Genomic DNA, 20,710 nt, shown 5'->3' with positions numbered 1-20,710 from the left:
CATATATGCCTCATAATAGCACAGGAGGAATATGTCCTCTTATTTGTTGAGAAATATACCTGAAATCCATCTCAGTTGAAAAATATCCTTAATATTATCGTATGAGGAGTTCATAACGCAGACGCGAACATTCACTCATTTAATATTACTGCCACAATTTTTTATAAAGATGATTGTCAAACTATTGTGGAAAGGGCAGTTGTTTTGACAACTACTCTAGCAAGCAACTTCCTAACACAAAATCAATGAAATAACAATTATCAAATAAAAACTATAATTGTAATCTGAAAAATGAAACAATAAGAAAGCTATCCCAAACAAATATTTATTTTGCTCGAACTTTGATCAATAGTTGCATCAAAGAGAGAGAGAGGAAAAATTTTTCTGTGCGGACACAGTACAACGTCTGAAGATCAATCATAATAAGCCACTTCCCTTTTTTGCTCGATACCGGGTGACTTAGAGCGTTCTGATTGATCTCTAAACCGTTCGGTGTCCACACATAATATAAGAGAGAGAGAGAGAGAAGTTTAGGGTTGCCCTCCCTTTAGTTGTTATTTGAATGCGCATATAAACAGCTACACAAGATACATGTCACCGTACTATACATACATTGGAAATATTCTGATCTGCAACAAAACTTATCTCTTGAGTTTACCATATGCTTGCCCAAAGGATTAATATAAATATAATGTAAAAGAATCAGAAGTAAATCACCAGTAAAATAAGGAAAATACAACATATCTTACAGTGTACGCCATGTCCTGTTTCCAAATCTCAGATATACTGTAAAAACCAGCACCTATTTGTCAATACTAAACTACTCAATCTCTATAAATTTACAAACAAAGACAACATACAGTTGTTCTTAAGCTCGTCTATAACATTATTCCTACCTAATAAACTGTGATGAGTTCGATCTCAGCGACGCAATGGAAAAAAATTCTTCAACTACATTGGTTTCATCCTTCTCATCCTCGGACCTGCTTGCAGCTGGTGATGGAAGTAGAAATCCGTCAACTTCATTGCCATGTAGTAGCAAGCCAATTGAGCCAAGGATTGGTTGTTGTGGTTCGTCTTTGAAGAGAAACCACTGGAGTAATCACAGAACACAAGGGGAGACTTGTTAATTTTCTCCTCAAAAATAATCATACTTGTTGAACACAAGACTTGTTAATTTTTGTACTAGAAAACTACTTTAAGAAGCAGTAAAAAAGTTGTTCCAAACAAAACCTTGGAACGACTTTTTTGCAGTTTATTGAAGTAAATTTTTAGTATAAAAATCAATATTTTTTAGCTGAAAAACTATTTTAAGAAGCATAAAAAAGTTGTTCAAAACAAAGTATTGATCCGAATCACATGCATGATTATTTTGATGTTAGGATCTTATGGACAGCTATATAGCTAACTGTGAAAGGTGCTGTAAAAATGTTAGAGAAAATCAAATTTTAAAAAATTATTGCGAGTTTATATATATATATATATTTCTCTTATAAAATATTGAACAACTTTCTTGCAGCAACTACACTAAGAATTGGCTGAAAAAAACTGTTCACATTGATGAAATCTTGAAATGGCGTTAAGATCGGGAGATACAGGAAGATACAGGAAGAAGGAAAATAAAGATTGCATTGAATTCTATCTGTTCAAGCGTACAGAGAGAGAACTATATATAGACTATGACAGACAAATAATTACAAGTGAGGACAAATAACAGTAGACGTGACAATGCTTTAATATCCCCTCTCAAATTAAGCATTCCTTGAATGAATGGTTAATTTGGATCTTAAAGTACTAAACTGAGTTGTGGATAGAGGCTTCGTTAAAATATCTGCTATTTGATCTGTAGTTGAAATATGATCAATTTGAATGGCGCCTTGCTTGATGTGCCCGCTAATGAAGTGGTAGTCAATCTCGATGTGTTTCGTGCGAGTGTGAAAAACTGGGTTATTGGCGAGGGCAATGGCGGAGGTGTTATCACAATAGATAGTAGTTGGACGGAGAGAAGAGATGCCGAATTCTGCTGCAAGCAGTCAAATCCATAAAATGTCTGAGGTGGCAGCGGAGAGAGACCTGTATTCTGCTTCGGTCGAGGAGCGAGCGACCGTTGTTTGCTTCTTAACCGACCAAGAAATGAGATTATTGCCTAAGAACGTGCAAAAGCCAGATATCGATTTATGGTCTGTGGAGTCGGCGGCCCAATCTGCATATACGTATGTACGAAGACATAATTCACCCGTTGTGATAGGAAGACCGAAGTCGATCGTGCCTTTAATGTACCAGAGTAGTTGTTTGAGAGCCTGAAAATCACAGTTTCGAGGATGATGCATCTGTTGACAGACCGCATTGGTGGCGAACGCAATGTCCGGTCGGGTTATTGAAAGATACTGAAGCGATCCTGCAAGTTGACGAAAGAGCTTGGGGTCGGAATAGGGCTGTTCGTCCAATTTGCCTGATTGTTTGGTTAGAACTGGAGTGCTGGAGGGTTTACAGTTGAGGAAACCTGCATGGGAAAGAAGTTCGGTTGCATAGTGTGACTGATCTAGAAAATAACCTTGTTTAGTTTTGATCACATGGATGCCGAGAAACAGCGAAACTTCACCGAGCTGTTTTATCTGAAATGTGGAACGAAGCTGGCTGAGAGTAGATTGGATGGCTGCGGTATTGTTGCCGGTGATTAGGATGTCGTCTACGTAAATAAGAATGTACATACATATGTTGTTTTTGTTGAACAGAAGAATGGAAGGATCGACCTTGCTGAAGTCGAAACCGATTGAGAGGAGAAAGTTCGTGATTTTGGTGAACCAATTTCGCGGAGATTGCTTCAGCCCATAGATAGATTTGTTGAGTTTGCATACGTATTGAGGATGTTGGCGATCTTCGAAACCCCGTGGCTGTTTCATGTAGATCTCGTCGGTCAAGTCACCGTGAAGAAAAGCGTTTGATACATCCAATTGGTGGACGGGCCATGCATGATGAAGAGCAACAGTGAGTAGAAGTCGGATTGTGACCATTTTAGCGACAGGGCTAAATGTTTCGGTGAAATTTATGCCAAACTCTTGAGAGCAACCGAGTGCGACAAGTCTGGCCTTGTAACGGTCAATTTCACCATTAGGATGAAGTTTGAGTTTGAATGTCCATTTACTGCCGATGATTGGTTTGCCTGGGGGAGACGGAACTAAGGACCAGGTACTTTGCTTGTGCAAGGCATTGTATTCACTGGACATGGCTTCCCGCCATTTTAGATGTTTTGCAGCCTCGGTGTACCATGTGGGGACCTGATGAGTTGAGCCTGTGGCGGAGAGATCAAAGATGGCCTTCGGTTTCGAGATGCCAGAACGGAGACAGGTTTGCATTGGATGTCTTGGAGGCGGTGGTGGAGGCGAGATGTTGGGTCATTGAGAAGGAGGAGAAGTGACCCGTGGGGTAGAGGGTAATGAATTGTGGTTTAGACCGAACTGATGTTGTACCTGAGAAGAATAAATGGAGTTATTAAAAGTCGACGAAGGAACAAGGAGCAGAGGAGACGAGTAGTGGGGAGAATTGCTCGTAATGTTCTGCCTCTGTTTCTGTAAGTAAGGAAAGACATTTTCATAAAACGCCACATGTCTGGATATGTATAGTTTGTTGTTGTGCAAGCCTAGACAGCGGTATCCTTTGTGCTGAGAAGAGTAGCCCACAAGAACGCATTCAAGGGAACGAGTAGAGAACTTGTTTGCTGTGTGTGGTTTAGTCCAAGGAAAGCATAGACAGCCTATGGTGCGAAGATGTGTGTACGTTGCGGGAGTACCGTGAAGTTTGAAGTATGGAGTTAAGTTGTTTAGCGAGGAGGAGGGCAACCGGTTGATCAAGTAGTTAGCCGTGGAAATAATTACAGCCCAGAGTGAGTTAGGGAGGTGAGTAGCTTGAACAAGCGTTCGGGTGAGCTCCATGAGATGCCGATGTTTCCGCTCCGCAGTGCCGTTTTGTTCGGGTGTGTACGGGCAACTAAATTGATGTGTAATGCCGTGTTGAGAGCAGTAGTTGCGAAAGGCAATGTTGTGGAACTCTCCTCCGCCGTCGGACCGAAAAGTCTGAATAGCTGTATTATATTTGTTCTTTATTAAGTTATGAAAGTGTATAAATTTTTCAAGAACTTCATTCTTAGTATGTAAAAGATACAACCACGTCAAACGAGAAAAAACGTCTATGAATATCACATAGTATGTAAAACCGGTCATAGAAGAAACGGGGGCCGGACCCCAGACGTCCGAATGAACAAGTTCAAACGGTTTATTACAGGTAGAAATACTGTTATTTAAGGGTAATTTGTGACTTCTGGATATGTTGCAAGCAACGCACAGATCAGTAGAGCGCCTTGAAACCTCAGGAATAAGTTTGGCAAGATGACAAATGGTGCCTGCACTGGGATGCCCGAGCCGGTTATGCCAAGTAAAGTTGAACGAGCGAGTGGAAAGGAGCGCGGTGGAGCTATTGCGAGTAGGAACTTTGATTCGATAGAGTCCATTGTGCTTGGGACCTTGAAGAAGTATCTGATTGTCCTGACAATCCTTAACAGTAAACTTGTTAGCGTTAAAAGAAATTGATAGGTTATTGTCAGCGGCCAAATTGGAAACAGAAATGAGGTTGTGTGAGAGAGAAGGTACGTGACTTATATTGCGAAGAAGAAGCTTACGATTGGACTCGGGTAAAGGTAGGATGCCCTGACCCGAGTGCTGAATTGGGAGATTGGAGCCATTGGCGATGGAAACAGAGTCCAGCCCGTTGTACACCGTTGGATTCTGAATGTTCGTGATGTCAGGTGTTAGGTGCGAGGATGCTCCGGAGTCCAGAATCCAATCGTTTTTTGTACTTTGTTGCTGAGCTGAGAGAGCCCGCTGATTGGAAGGAGGAGCATAGCTCAAATTACAGCGATGCCAGCAATTTCCGGCTGAGTGCCCACGCTTACCACAGATTTGACAAGTCGGACGAGTGGTAGGGGTTCTTGATGATTCTTGACCGTCGACGATCATCGGGGTTCGGGGTGCAGTGGAAGAGTTACGCGATTTGTTGGACCTCCCCCGATAGTTTGAATGACGTTGAGCCAGAAGTGTCGTTGCCTCCATCTGACGTTGATCTTGAAGATTCTGGTGGTGAAGATTGATTTCTTCGCTACACAGTAATGAGTAAAGATCGTCCAGGCTAATGGGTTGGAGAGATGTTCTAATGGCAGTCTTGAATGAGTTGTAGCCATTGGGTAGTCCATTCAAGATGTAGAGGACGATGTCCTCTGTGTCGACAGTGAAGCTGGCGGCGGCTATATTGTCCACGATATTCTTGATTTGATCAAGATATTGAATGCATCGTGCGATCTTTCATTTGAATCTGGTGTAACTCGTTCTTGAGTTGTATAACTCGAGAGCGGTTCGTAGGTTGCAGGCGGCGCTCTAGGGTGGTCCAGACAGCATGAGCGCTGTGAAGATTCAGCACGTATGGAAGAATTGATGACGATACATTGGAAAGAATAGCGAACACCAGGTTTCTATCCGTGAGTTCCCATCTGTTGTGAGCTTCGACGTCGGATGGTGGAGGAGCGATGGCCGTTCCGTCAAGATGATTCTCGTATCCGTTAGCAGAGAAGTGCTGGAAGAGTTGTAATTTCCATATAGCGTAATTGTCCGTGGTGAGCTGAGTTGGAACCAGGTTTTTGATGTTTGAGATGAGAAATTTGAGGTGGGGTGGAATAAAGAATTCCGATTCTTGATTGGTGGTGCAGGACGTCGTCCGGCGAGATCCAGTGGAAAGTTCTTCTGCCATTTGGACGAACAACTAGGGCGGAAGAGAATCTACGGAAGCAAGAAAGGGATGCCGGAAATCAGAGAATGGCTGTGAAGCCTTGATGCTCTGATACCATGATGAAATCTTGAAATGGCGTTAAGATCAGGAGATACAGGAAGAAGGAAAATAAAGATTGTATTGAATTCTATCTGTTCAAGCGTACAGAGAGAGAACTATATATAGACTATGACAGACAAATAATTACAAGTGAGGACAAATAACAGTAGACGTGACAATGCTTTAATACACATTACAAAAGGTTTTAAGAAAACCAATAAAGCTGCAGCCAAACCACACTAGCAATTTTTTGAAAAACAAAATTGTGAAAAAGTTGTCCCAAACTGATACTAAGCGCCAAATTGGTTGCGAGAAGTTAGAACACACGATTTAAGAAAATGGTGATTTAACATATTTCATTAAATATTAAATTTAATAAATATTTCATTTTTTTTTCAAATATGATGATTTTGTTTTCACAGGCAGAGCAATGAAAACAAACGAAAAAAGATTTGTGATAGAATATTTGCTTTAAAAAAAATGGAATTCATAGATTATCAAGAAAATTCAAAAACTTTTAAATGCATAATGACCAAATTACGTTCAAATATCCTCATCTAACTTTTATCCAAATAAAATCACCATTTTCAAAAGATGTTTTCAAACACAGCTCACCTTATCTTGTTGGTTGAGAGTTTAGGCTTCCAACTAAGAGGTCTTGGGTTCGAGTCTTTGTGTATGCGTTGTGTGTGTGAGTTTGCCATTTAAGTCCCAAAAAAAAAAAATGTTTTCAAACTCAAGCAACCAAATGAGGCCTAATTAAAAATGTTAATTCATCAGAAGTATATACACCTATTTATAATCAAGAGAGCAGAGCCTCTTACCTGACGGTAGTCTCAAACAATCCATGCTCTGTAGCATCCTGTTGGTAAGAAGAGATTATTCTGTGCGGACACCAGCGGAGAGAACCGTCTGGATTTGCTGCCTTTTTGCTGAGATTTTACAAAAGGGTAGTAAACATGCATCAAATATTCAATTATGAATGTTTTTTTACTGCCCTTTTGCAAAAGCGCAACAAATATTCAATTATTTAATAAATATTAAATATTTGTTGCACTTTTGCTGTCCTTTTGCAAAAGCGCAGCAAAAGGATAGTGAAAATACTGCAAATCCGGACGATTCTCCCCGTCCGGTGTCCGCACAGAATAATTAGTTGCTCATAATAGACTTATTACTTCCAGGCGCAGGAGCTCCATACAGGTCATAGACACTGAGGGCTACACAGAATATCACAGACCGAACAGCTTCAAACATTTCAACCAATTTGCAGCCCTCATTCCTTGGTGTGAGCCTAATATGTTGGCATCTAAGGGGAAATTTGACATGTACATGTTTCAGATAACAAGTTCAAAAAGTTATACATAAATCATAATTTAGTGTGCATAAAAAAGTTCCATTTAGAAATTCATCCTTGGATTTTCAGGAGTTCCACAGAAAGAATAATGGTAGGCAAGTACAATTGCTAATTATGAACTTCGCCCAAAATAAAAAAAGTCATTATACAATTTGTATTTGTAAAAGCTTTGGCCTTTCATGGGCAATCAATAGTCATTCCCAAGAGGGATTGTTTTTATTCTGGCTGTTGGGGCGGCTTCAAAGCAAGAACTTTGTCAGCTGAAGCAGATGTAGGTACTCGGCCCAAATAGTGTCAATAAATAATCCGATTCGAATCCGATCAGAAAAATCCAGATTCGAGTTGACACGTTTAAAAAATGAATTGGGCTCGGGTCATGCATTTGACCAGTTTATTAAATGGGTCGGTCTTGGATGCTGCATCAAGTTCCATTCATCTATAAAATTTACACCTAGGTGGGAATAATTAGCAGCCATTTTCAGCTATATGGAAAACCACAATTAATGAACTTAAAAGCAAGAAGCAAATTGAACACATGCATTTTACACATAAAGTGTGCACTGTATGGTTTAAGTGCATTGAACAAACGATCAAACCTACGAAGTTAAGTAGATTTAGTTTGATTAATAATAATTTAGTCATCCAAGATTTTCAAATAAATTGAATATTAGTTGGGTTAAAATTCAACTACATAAAACAAATGAAATCATACAATGTACGTCGTTTATCCAAAATAAATGAGACGTCGTAGACCAAACGACATGATATTTTGTGCAGCATTTGTTAGTGTCCTACAACTGCTAACTATTGCACATGCAATTGTGCATGGACATATAAATGCATAAGTCCATGCCACCATTGGTCTTTCCTATTTTACATAACTAGAAGTCACTTTGTGAACTTAATAGAGCCGAATCAAGTCAAATTAAGCTCAATTGAGTTGAATCGAGTCAAATAAATTTAATGGAGAAGGATCAAGTCAAATCGAGTCAAGTTAAACTTAATGAAACCCTAATCGATTCCAAGTGGCTCACCCAATTCAGTTTTTTTAACAAAATCGAACCTTCAAGGATTCTTCTAGCCTTCTCGTTCCTTTCCAAAATCAGGTGAGGCGCAGGTGAGTAATGGCAAGCCAACAGGTACCCATTCTAACTTTGCCCACAATCTCTTGGTGTCGTTAGAGATTGTTGGCATATAACACATTAGGGCACACATTATCTTTTGAGGCTCGTCCTAGCTTCATAATAAATACAACTTGATATTTTAGAATTACCAAATATATCAAACACATCATAGTACAATACAGATCGCATTGTACAGTTTGACTTTATTGGCTAATTTAAAATAAATAAATAATAAAAATAAAATAGAAATTGAAGAGATGTATCTCTCTTCGTGAGTCTGAGTCGGTCTTGCCTTAAGAAATTGAACACCAAAAGATACAACGCTCGACAATGATAACTGCCTTATAGTAAACCGGTCATTAAATATAGAGCAAAACGCCAAAAAAAAAAAAAAAGAGGAAGCGGTTCTCCTACTTTCACTTTCTTGTTCTCATTCATCTGTCTTCCGCGGCCTTGCCTGAATCCAACGGAACACCCTATGTCGCCCACATCAGATCTCGTGCAAAGCCTACCCGCTCTCGTCGACGGCCCGTCTCCGCCTTTATAGAACGGCCCGCTCCTGACGCCCCAGCCTCCATCTGATCATACCGATTTCGCCGAACTCCGCAAGCCCTCATGTCGTTTACATTCACAATCAAAATAAAGAAAAATTAGATCCAAAAGCTCTAAAATGTATCTTTGTCAAATATTCATCTATTCATGGAAGTCATAAGTGTTATCACCCCACCACCAAAAAAACCCTTGTATGTGTTGAAGTCATTTTTTATGAACAAAAACCTTATTTCACCAAACCTCATCTTCAGGGGGAGACTGAAAATGAGTAAACTAGCTTGTAAACCAACATCAACACTGGTAGAACTAAATCTCAAATTAAGGGAAGCTAAAGAGAATCCAGACGTAGATAAGGTAGCTTACCAAAGACTTGTGGGAAAATTGATCTACCTTTCCCACACTATACCAGATATAGCCATTGTTATAAGCATGGTCAGCCAGTTCATGCAAAATCTAAAGCAGACTCACATGCAGACAATAGATAGAATATTGCACTACCTTAAGGGAATTTAGTAAAAAGGATTTTGTTCAAAAGAGAATGTGGAATAAAACCAAAAGCATATATTGATGCAGATTACATAAGATCACCAGTAGATAGACGATTTACCTCAGGATACTGGACATTAGTTGGAGGAAACCTTATTGCATGAAGGAGCAATAAACAGAATGTGGTGACAAGATCTAGTGCAGAAGTAGAGTTCAGAGCGATGGTGATGTAGGACTACATGTATAGGCAAATGTGATTGATATGAAAGTTACACCTACATGAGTAGAGCTTTGTAATTAATTAACTTTTCGTGTTCTTAGCAAATGTTTAAGTCAACCAGATAAGGATTAAGATCAAGGAAATAGTTACATGATCAAATTAAAATTATGTCAAGCTAATGTGAGGCGTTCAAAGAGATCCCTAAATTAACAATTAGATTAGTCACTATAAAGATCCACTCGCACAATATTCTTGGTAGGGTTTTAAGCGGGGACACTTTCACGATAAACGATGCCACAGTTGAGAGAGGATAAATAGGTATAAGGGGAGGGGTCAGAAAGAGTTTACCCATAGGAAGAAGATGCTAAGCTCCGGCAAAGTCGTTGAGTGCTTATGAGGGGAGGGCAGCAATAAGAACCTCTCTTACACGTCGGGACGACAATCTAACATTTTCTGGACATTTGGACAGCCATCCGACATCGTCCAAAAAAAATATGGACAGCAATCCCACTTGTTCTAGACATATGGATAGCAATCATGTAAGGCTCAAATCTTGGAGTAGTTGATATTAGGGTGAGAAAACTAGATAGCTGACTATGGAAGCATAGGAGCAGCAGTTAGCAACATTGGAGGAGGAGTTGTGGCCATGGGGAGGGGAATTTATTCTCGATTTAGAGAGTGAGTAATTGGTGAGAATTAATTGGAAAGAGCAAAAGGGGAAAGAGGGGAGAGAGAGGGGGTGGCGGGTAGCTTGAGGGGAGGAATTGGTTTGGGGGAGTTAAGAAACTTGCCAAACATAGAATATTGCTTAAGGAAGGATGGATTATAATAAATCTCAAAAGAGGGAAGGGGGAGTTGATTTGGAGAGTTAAGAGACTTCCCAAACATATAATATTAATTAAGGATGGAAGAATTATGACAAATCTCTACTTAAATTCAAGTTGGCATGATTGGAGGACTTTCCTAGCATAACTCATCTTATTTTAAAAAAGAAAGTTCAAATTCAAATGAATTAAAATCTGAATTTAAGACTTTCCTAATTTAAGATGCGTCAAATATGAAAAGTATGATTACTTGATTTGAAATTTTGGACGTAATGGGAAAGAGGTGGATGGCCGGCTGCTAGGAGGGAAAGGGGGCCGGCGGTTTAGGGTGGGAGGCAGCCAAGGGATGGGTTGTGGAGTGGCCGGTGGCTAGGGAAAGGAGTGGACCGGTGACCAGAGGAAAATAGCAAGACGAAATTGAGATGGAGATAAACCACGAGCTCGAACGCTTCCTGCGGCTGATGGGTAGTGTTTTGCCCTCATCAAGGGACTTCAAACTCTCACAACTCTCCAAAAAACAAAATGCAAAAACTTTTTTATCATCATAATCATCCTCCCCAAAGAAGGAGAGGGGTCTATAAATAGACAAAATACAATAACATGTCAGGTGACATAAGTACCCCTTAGGGTCACATAAGCCTACTCCCTCAAGTGAGGGTAAAAATGGAAAAGATACATAATAAAATCAAATATAAATAGATGATCAAAACTAAAATGGCCTAATCGTAGCTGTTGATCTCCTGCTCCTTCTCTGATAGACTCTCCACGGTCGGATGTCCTCATCAAATGACCTTAAGAATATGTGAACTAATATGGATCAAGATGATTCTAGACGACCCAATGATCAATTGGAAGGACCCATGAAGCTACACTATGACAACAAATTAGCAATCAGCATAGCTCACAATCTGATTCAGCATAACATGACCAAGCATATAGAAGTGGACAAATATTTCATAAAGGAGAAATTGGGCAGTGATCTTATATGTGTATCTATCATGTCCCATCAAAAGATCAACTTGCAGACATTCTTACCAGGGGGTTTGTACCTTTTTGGGACTAATTCTCAAACTAAGAATGACAAATCTATATTCCCCAACTTGAGAGGGAGTGTTAAATCCCAACCGTCCCTCAACTCTTGATCTCATGTTTGGCATGGAGATCCATGGGAGGAGTGTTAAAATCTCAGTCATCCCTTGACCCTCAATCCCACAGCCATCATGGGGATCCTTGGGAGGCTCACCCAGATCACGCTGATCTCCTTCCATATTTGAGTGGCTGATTTAGAAAGGATTATATTAGGATAATTATGCATGATTCTATAGCTATTTATTTCTTTATTAAGATATCTTGTATAAATCTATAAATAGGGATAATTTTGTGCAATAAAATCAAGTCTTTTTCCTCTCTAATTCTCTTAAGTTAACAAATACTCATTCTAGAATTAATCAAGCAATACAAGGGTAGGAATCATATCGTTTGACCTGATCTGAAACCATCCATTGGTACCACTACATCAGATATCAAATAATAACATAATGATTCCCTTCCCAAATATTCTCTTATTCAAACGTTTCTCATTTTTCTATATTCCCATCAACTCATGACCTCATCACATTTGAATATCCTATTGTTTTACTTCATCTATCTGCTTCTGACCAGCACGTTACCTTATTAGCAATAGAATTTTCACTTAGAATCTTAGATACGGTATTATAATATCATACATAATCAACGAGTAAGAAATTCCAGAGAACTCTAACCAGTTGTTGAATGTGGTACAATATCACACCATAACTATCATCCAACCATAGTCTAGCTACGGTATGCTACCACAAAATCATACCATACAATAAAAAGGTTAATAGAACGTGACAAGTTTCTTCTTTTTTTTACAAGCATAACTCCCTTTTCTGTCCTAAAATAATAACACCTTTAATTACCTCCTCCTCAATATTACTATTACTATTACTATTTACGTGCACTTATAGTTATTATAGTATCAGAAGCTCACCGTAACTGCACACTATCCGCAGTTGCCATTTACTATCTCAAGCAATACAGACGTCAAACAGTTTAAATATGAATATATTACATGTATTGAGAAATTTTATGGAATCTATTTACTAGCAAAATTGAAGCACTTACTTAGAATATGCAATGTAAGTTGAGATATGTAATTTCCATTCCTGGTCCATCCGTCCTGCAATTTCATTAATTGTTGATGCTTTATCAATTATTCTGTTGAATTTGTTCCAAAGCCCTCCTTTGCCACACCTGCCGCATGCACTAATAGACAATGACCACAAAGTGTGTTCTTGGCCAAACCACCGAAGATACAGTCAAAACTAACGAAGATTTAGAAAAAAAATCATCTTTCTTGTTATCATAAATATATAATCCACAGATACAGCAACCGTACGATTAAACTATAGAATCTGCCTGCCTCATTCTCACATCATTTCAAGTTCATCGCAATCCCCATAAGTAGCTTTTACATCTTACAACGTTTCTTGAAAAATATCATTCATTAATTCAGTAATAAAATAGAACATTATTACATTGAAAGGGAAAGAAAACATAACATACCTTGCTATGACATCCATTAAAAGGCAAGCCCATAGATTCCAAAAATTAGTTTATAAGGCATAGCACAAGCCGATTGGAGATATCTAGTATTGTTGAAGAGTTCCGATGCTGCTCCCCCGTGACAAGAGAGAGGAACAAAGGGAAACAAAGAAAAAAGAGAGAATATTAAAGACAAATTAAACTGATGTTTTTCAATAAAAGTTGAATAAGTTGAGTGACGAGAACAATAGCTGATTTTGTTGTCACAAGGGACATGGGCAAGTGATTCCCATTTATGTTTGAAAACAGATGAGTAAAGACAAATCTTGTGGCAGTAATGTGTTAGACCGGTCCAGCCGGTCCACATGGGACCGGCCCAGCATAACAGAGATGGAACTTCTTTGCCTCCTGCGCATGCCGCGAGATCCATGGGAGGTATTTTGGAAGGTTTTTTGAGGGAATTGGGAGAATTTGAATGTAGGGCCTGTTTAGGGAATTCCTTTTGATTTGTATGCATTAAATAATTTGTTCTCCTAGGGTTAAGACATCTTGAATTTGGCTGAAATTTGAGATCTCCTAGATTTAGGTTTTCTTTGGGCTCTAGCTATGTCTAGAGATCTGGGAGAGATGGATCCTCCTCTTGAATAGAGGATCAATTGTATGTTGCTGTTTTTCTTCTTCTACTAGTGAATTTCAAGCGTTTTCCCTCAGATTTTCCAATAAAATTACTGTTTTTGTTGTTTTCCATTGGAGTTGTGGACTGTTTTTGTTGTTTTTACCAATAGTGTTAGATTTTACTTGAAATATTCAAGTACTTTCTATCATAATGTTAATAAATAATGTTCCGCTTAGCTAGACAAGGTAGCCAGAGGGAGTTAAAAACATGTTGCATGGAATGATATTTTTCTACAGCTTAAAAGACATTTAATAGACTCATAGGGTAGTGCATTTAAGCAAATGCATAAAAACTCCAGCAGATCCGAAGTGAAAAAACAACATTTTATCATTGCAATTTGCTCCACGATATAAATCAGAAAAATTTAACTCTTATCATTGGGGCACTAATCATGATAGCTTGCTGAAAGAACGCTGAAAAAGCAAAGAGTTTCTTAATGTTTCTGATGGGGATATCACCCAGAGATTTCGACATGTGTACCATCGACGGAATCATAGATCGACGGCTACAATTCAGAGTCTTTACTTTTGATGTATTTTATGTTTTATTTATTTTGCATTTCAGTTTTCCTAGTTTACCCCTATGGGTAGTGAGTTCTCATTGTAGCCCCGAGGACATTTGAGTCTTTCTTCTTTTCTTTATTATTGAGATCTATATATACAGGTCTTTTGCTTTGTATGAGGTTAATGATGAATCAATTAAAAAAAATTCAGCTTTTCTTTGCTCTTGTTGCTTGTGTGCTTCGGAGAGACGAGAGAACCCTAGGAGAGGGCCAACGTAATGCCCAACAGCCGCCGAAAGTTTTGGGCTCTCGGTTCGATTTCACTTCCTTTCTCTTCTTATTTCTTTCCCTTCATTCTTTCCCACACCGCCAACCACCTCATGTTTTCCCCATCACCACCTTTCTCGTTGGCTTCTTCCCTACCTGAAACCCCAAACCCCACCACCGGCCACCTTGGCCCATAGCCGCCAGCCGGCCATCCACTCCAATAGCCGCCGGTCTCCCATTGGTCCCCCTAGCCGCCGGTTCCCCTTCCCAAACCACATGAATTTTGAATTTCAAAATTCAAACCTCCATTAATTGCTTTCCTAAAATACCCATAGTAACTTTGGAAGGTATTTTTATTTGAATTTCAAATACTTTCTTTAATGACCATTTCTAATTTTGGAAAGTTTTAAACCTAATTCTAATTTAAATTAGATTTGATTTAATATTTATATTCCTAAATTAGATAACTCATTTAAGAAGCTTTTAAATCTCCCAAAATCTCCCCCCCCCCCCGGTCCAACCGCCTCTCTTCCCATTAATTCTCAAACCCAAATTAATACCTCCCTAAATCCCTCATAGCCGCCACCCCTTTTAAGCTCCAAATTTGGAAGAGTTTTGAATTTCAAAAAAGCTTCCCTCCTCATAGAATCTGAAATTAAAATTTCAGATTTCTCCTACAACCTTTAATCTTCCTTTCCCTATCTCCATCTCTTGGAGCCCCATCCTAACCTAGCTGAAACCCTCCCGTTTCCTCTCACCTTCATAGCCTCTCCTCCAACACAAATCCTTCGAGGATCGAGTCCAACAAACCGACGTCGCCTCCATGAATGGCCAATCTTGAAGTCAACCACGGGTTTGCATACAACTCCCAAGGGCAATCGACATCCTGTTGTCGCCCTTCTTTGATCCAGACTGGGTATACTAGGATTTAGTGGAAAGCTACGTAGATCGCATACTCTATCATCTCGCCGAGACGATTGGCGAGCAACGACCAACTGGGAATTGGCAAATCGTCGGCCGACAATCAACTTCCCCTTCTCCGGCTACTTCTCCGACGAACAATACCTTATACATCACTTGTCTTGTGGTGACATCACTAGGGTTACTTCTACCCTTTCTCCGCTAAACCCCAATTTCAATAGCAAGAGTGAGGGAACTCAGGGTGAACATTTCTCATTGTTAAGCCGTGGATTTTGATTTCATTGCCATTAATTTTACATTCTTATTCTTGTTGTTGCTTGCAAGTATCCTTTTAATCTCGTTTGTAATCACTTGCTATTACATAAACTTCTAATGGAAATTTCTAAGAATCTAATTTGGTGAAACATAAGTTTACGAGTAGCAAGGTTAAAGTTCAAATTATTATTCATTTCCAAAAAAAAAAAAACAATTATTGTTTACTTACATGTTTCACATCAGTTTCCACAGTACTTCAGATCTTCTGAGTATTTATGACTCCAAATCTTCATCTATAGCACATGTTAATTGGCTTCAGCTCCAAGGTAGATTCTGATGAAATTGATCAGACAAGGAGAATTCAGATAATCTAGCGCTGTCTCCCTTTCTCTCAGTATTCCATGATCAATCTGTACATGCAGCCACGCACAACGGCTCTATGGAAAGACAGCAAGAGAAGTTTTGCCATGTTTGAGGCAAGATTAATTGTTATCTTCTGTGTTTTCTTTTCAGTTAATCTGTGTTACAAATATAGAACCTTTCTAATTCTGTGAGACATATCTGACATCAATAGCCGGGGCTATCTGAAAAGACCCATCCGCTAAACTAAACGAAGTATTATTTTTAAGCACCAAACCTCTGTCCACCATAATTTTCAAAAGTTCTTTTGCTTCATTCATGAACCCCTTTGTGCAGAGACAATGGAATAGCATCTGAAAGTCAGACTCATCAGGGTTGATTCCATGCTCTTTCAGTTCATTAACCAAATCCTGAGCTTTGCATAATTCTTCCTGCTGGTTTAAGCCAGGAAATTCTGCAGCACATGTGTTGTTACAAACGAGCACATTTTCTTTAACAGAAGCATCCTCCAACCTTAAGGCCTCAGCTGCATCCACTTCTTTAGAATAAGCATGAATCATTACTTCATAAGTTACTTCATCAGGCACAACACCCTTTGTAACCATCTCTTTAAACAAAGAAGAAACCATTCCAAGGTTCCCCAGTCTACCATATACATATATAAGTGATGTATATGTTACGGTATTCGGCATTATGTTTCTTTTCTCCATCTCTGAGAATAAATTGTGCGCCTCTTCCAATTTACCTGCTTTGCAATGCCCATCAATCAAGGCTGTGTATGTCACATTATTAGGCATGATTTTTTTCTCCAACATTAGTCTCAGCAATTCCCTTGCTTCTTCCAGCCTCCTTTGCTTGCAGAAACCATCAATCAATGTGTTAAAAGTGAGCTCAGCTGCGAATTCCTTCACCAACATTTCATTAAACAAATCCATGGCCTTCTCTAAGTTCCCTGCTCTACAACAGCCATGAAGTAGAGCATTGTAAACAAAACGATCAGGGAGGGTTCCCCTCAACAACATTTCATCAAACAACTCAAAAGCCTCAGCTAAGTATCCAGATTTGCAGAAACCATCAATCATTATAGTGTAAGTAACACTGCTAGGTTCTAAACCTTTCTCCTGAATGCACTTGAAAAACCTTCTCATGCTATCAAAATCAGCCAGCTTGCCAAATCCATCAATTAAAGCATTATAAGTAACAACACTTGGCTCAATGCCATTTTTGTGCATCTCGTCATAAAGACTCATAGCTTTTAGCATGTCACCAGCCTTACAAAAACCAAAGATGAGAGAGCTGTAAGTATATATATCTGGATGTAAACCCTTTTCTTGAAGCTCATGAAAGACCTGTAAAGCTTCTTGCATCTTCCCTATCTTTGAAAGGCCGTGTATAAAAACACTATATGTTTGCAAATCAGGTAGCAGCCCATTCCTCAACATAAAGTGAAATGTTGATAAGGCCTTTGGAATGTCACCTGCTTTGCAATGGCCATCGATGAGGGTGGTGTAGATGACATCATTCGGCTTTATTTCTCGAGTAAGCATCTCTTTGAAGTAAAAATCTGCTTCACTCATTTCTCCACCTTTACTATGGCCATGGATGAGAGAGGCATATGTGAATGCATTTGGAGAAATCCCTTTCTCCTTCATTTCTGCCAAATAGTGCTTAGCCTCTTCCATCTTCCCAGCCTTGCATATGCCATTGATGAGAGAATTATAGCAGTGAGCATCCGGAAGAACATTTCTATCCTTCATATTGTTGAATGTCAGGCATGCCTCTTCAACCCTGCCTTCTCTACAATGGCCGGAAATAATAGGAGAGTACACAATAGCATTTGGCTTGAGGCCCGTTGCAATCATCTCTTCCAACAAACTAACAGCATTCTTCAACTCTCCACCACGACATAAACCACTTATCATCAAGCTGTAAGTATACACATTAGGAGACACAAATCGAGTTTTCATATCAACAAACACTTGAAATGCATATTTTGAATTGTTCTCACGGAAATGTCCCTCAATAATGAAATTATATGTCATTGCATCTGGATTCCAACCAACTCGAACCATCTCCTTCAAGAGCTCATGAGCCTCATTCATCTTACCCATCTTGCATAATCCACGAATAAGATTGTTATAAGTAATTAGGTTGGACTGGATGCTTGAAGCCACCATATCATCTCTTATTTTGAAAGCCTCGTCCATGCTGTCTTCTCTCATAAACCCATCAATTAAATAATTGTACACAATAATGTCAGGTTTCATCCCTTTCGATGACATCTCATCTAAAAGTAATCTTCCTTCTTTAGAGTTACCACACCGGCAAAGACCTCCAATGAGTGTGTTATATATCACAGCATTAGGATCACAACCTTTCTCTCCCATCTCCGCTATCACTCCTTTTGCTGAAAGCACATCTCCAACCCTGAAATAAGCACTAATCAAAGTGGAGAATGTGTAAACATCCTGACCAACTTGAGTTCTCAGCATGAAATCATGCACCTCCCAGAACGAATTCATGAGATTAGCCCTTAGGAGCTCTTTCAAAAGCCCATTGCAGCACCTCAAGCTAGGCGTAAAGCTCCCTCCTTTCATCAATAAAACAACTTCGGATGCTTCTTTAAGCAAACCATTCCTCTTATAAGTGTCAATCAGTACATCAAAAACCTTTAAAGTCGATCCTTGGATGGCAATGAAGTTGTCCTTCAGAGAATCCAGGACAGAGGAAGGAGACGGGTAAATGCTGATCATCCGCTCAAAGAGGCCGTTGGCAGGGCCGAATAAGCCGGAGTTGCAGAGATGAACTGCAAGTGTGTTGAATGACTCGAGATTCGGGGGCCGGCCCATTTGGGAATCAGCCCATGCAAAGAAATCTAGGAGACGCCTAGCATCGACTAAGTTGATCCGACGCCGAAGAACTGCGGAGAGGGCTTCAGGAGTAATTCGGCCGGGGATGTCGGAGGAGGCGATGAGGATGTTCCAGTTACCGGCACAAGCGAGGATGCTGGAGATCTCGCGGGCAACGGCTTCGGCGTCAGTTCCCGAGTCTTTGATGACATCGGAAGTCGAGAAGAATGGTGGAGAAGAGCATCGGGCTTGGAGACAGCGATTAAAGATAGGGCGAAGTTTAGGAAACCTGCTCATGGCTGCTTCTGCTTTAGGATTTGCATGCATAACTCATTGTTTTTTCATGTATATAAAATATCTTAACCAGTAATTGAACTGAATCCTAAAACACCTTTTATGTGACAGAAGTCTTCCCTAATCATGCAAAATGAAGTGATTTTGTTCCTCCTCGCATGATTTTCCTGCCTGTAACCTCTATCTTACCATTTTAAGATGATTGATGCTAAGCCATCATTCATCGTCCGACAATTCATCCTCTCGTAGTTGTCAACTTCTCTCTCACACACCTTACCCTAATTGTATCCGTTGAATCCTCCTCCTTCCTAATAATTAGCAGCCAACTTTCTATCTTATTCCTCGACTCTTCCTCTTTCTATTCTTATAGCGAAGTCAAAGAATAGCGAAGTTGCTCATATTCGCCCTTCATTGACTGAAGTAGCCAACGAAAGTGAGCGAAAGTGAGTTTTCTTCTTCTCCCTTATTTTCTCTCATTTTAATTCATATATATATATATATATATATATATTCATGTCTTCTACATGTGTCTGTGATTATTTTGTATGCATGAGAGTATATAAATCTTTTCTAAAGTGGGTTCATGAGGTTTTATGTGCATGCATGTGAATTCTGAAATATTTTTCCCTAGGAGCGGCGCAGCGCTGGGTTGGCAATGATGTGGCCTTGAGCTCTCCAACAAAATTTTGAAAAAAGAACTAACATTATGGCACTAGGATAGGGGTGTTGCAATGTTATGCTATCCAGTGGGAAGCGTTATGATGCTGCAGGGTTTAGTATTATGGCGCAAGGTCTGCTTTTTATAAAATTATCCAAATTTATTTCATATTCATTTTATCAAAATATAAACCCTCCCTAGTCGATTAAAGAGAGAAGGGAAAGATATTGGTGAGAGCAATCTAGATTTTAGGTACTCCGATCTGTTTTCAGCTGTCGATCCAATTCAATAAATTGCTTAGATTGAGGCAGGCTACATTCTATATCCAGTTTTCAAAAATACAAAAAAAAAAAGGATCTTCCTTATTTATTTATAATTTCATAGTGAAAAAAATGAAGATAATTTTTTTCCTACAAAACTTTAACCCTATAACTTTAAGCATTTTCTATAAAATTTATAGTGGTAGTTTGGAAAGTGCGCTATTATATTTAACTAAAAAATAATTATGATCCCAAAAAATAATGTTGTTGTAATATTAAAGCTTCAAAATAATATTCTGAATGATCCCTGGTAATCTGGTTATATTATGAAACGATAAAATTCTGCTCAATAGTTAAATATGCTATCAACTAGTAAAGTATTAGGTGAAATTCTAAAATTTCTTTATTTACATTGATTTTATTTCAATATAATGATATATAAACTTGTCTATTTGAATTGTGTGGTTCTGAGAAGATAGGATGTGTAATGGAAGTTATGTCCTAGTACAAAATAAATAAGGAGTAATAAAGGTTTGAATATCTTATATGTGTTAAGCATTGGGAGTCATAAGGCATATATATATTTTTTATACGGTAGCAAAATGAGTCATTCTAATAGAAGGTATAAGGGCTTCATGGATATCATTTATTTTCTATTATGATATA

At 39.0% G+C, this 20,710-nt stretch overlaps 1 protein-coding gene across 4 annotated transcripts; it reads right to left on the bottom strand.

Moving 5' to 3' along the window:
* Window positions 1-648: 648 nt before the first annotated feature.
* LOC110112831 (pentatricopeptide repeat-containing protein At5g61990, mitochondrial-like) lies at window positions 649-19,558 on the bottom strand. 4 transcript variants are annotated; one of them, XR_003699465.1, is made up of 3 exons: window positions 13,024-13,142; window positions 6,699-7,180; window positions 649-1,093 (listed from the first exon to the last, which is right to left on the bottom strand). XR_003699465.1 is itself a non-coding variant. In XM_020845173.2 (3 exons), the coding sequence occupies exon 1, from the start codon at window positions 19,157-19,159 to the stop codon at window positions 16,166-16,168; it is 2,994 nt and encodes a 997-aa protein (XP_020700832.1). In that variant the 5' UTR covers window positions 19,160-19,558; the 3' UTR covers window positions 649-1,093; window positions 6,699-7,180; window positions 15,853-16,165. The 4 variants fall into 4 exon arrangements, 2 of the variants coding, with proteins under 2 accessions (XP_020700832.1, XP_020700834.1); XM_020845173.2 differs by lacking the exon at window positions 13,024-13,142 and adding an exon at window positions 15,853-19,558; XR_003699464.1 differs by lacking the exon at window positions 6,699-7,180 and having other exon boundaries at window positions 13,024-13,139.
* Window positions 19,559-20,710: the final 1,152 nt, after the last annotated feature.

This window comes from Dendrobium catenatum, unplaced genomic scaffold (genome assembly GCF_001605985.2).
Source record: "Dendrobium catenatum unplaced genomic scaffold, ASM160598v2 original_scaffold_27042, whole genome shotgun sequence".
In the NCBI taxonomy this organism is placed as follows: Eukaryota; Viridiplantae; Streptophyta; class Magnoliopsida; order Asparagales; family Orchidaceae; genus Dendrobium; species Dendrobium catenatum.
The sequence above is the reverse complement of the archived record's forward strand: the minus strand, read 5'-3'. Positions and strand labels throughout refer to the sequence as shown.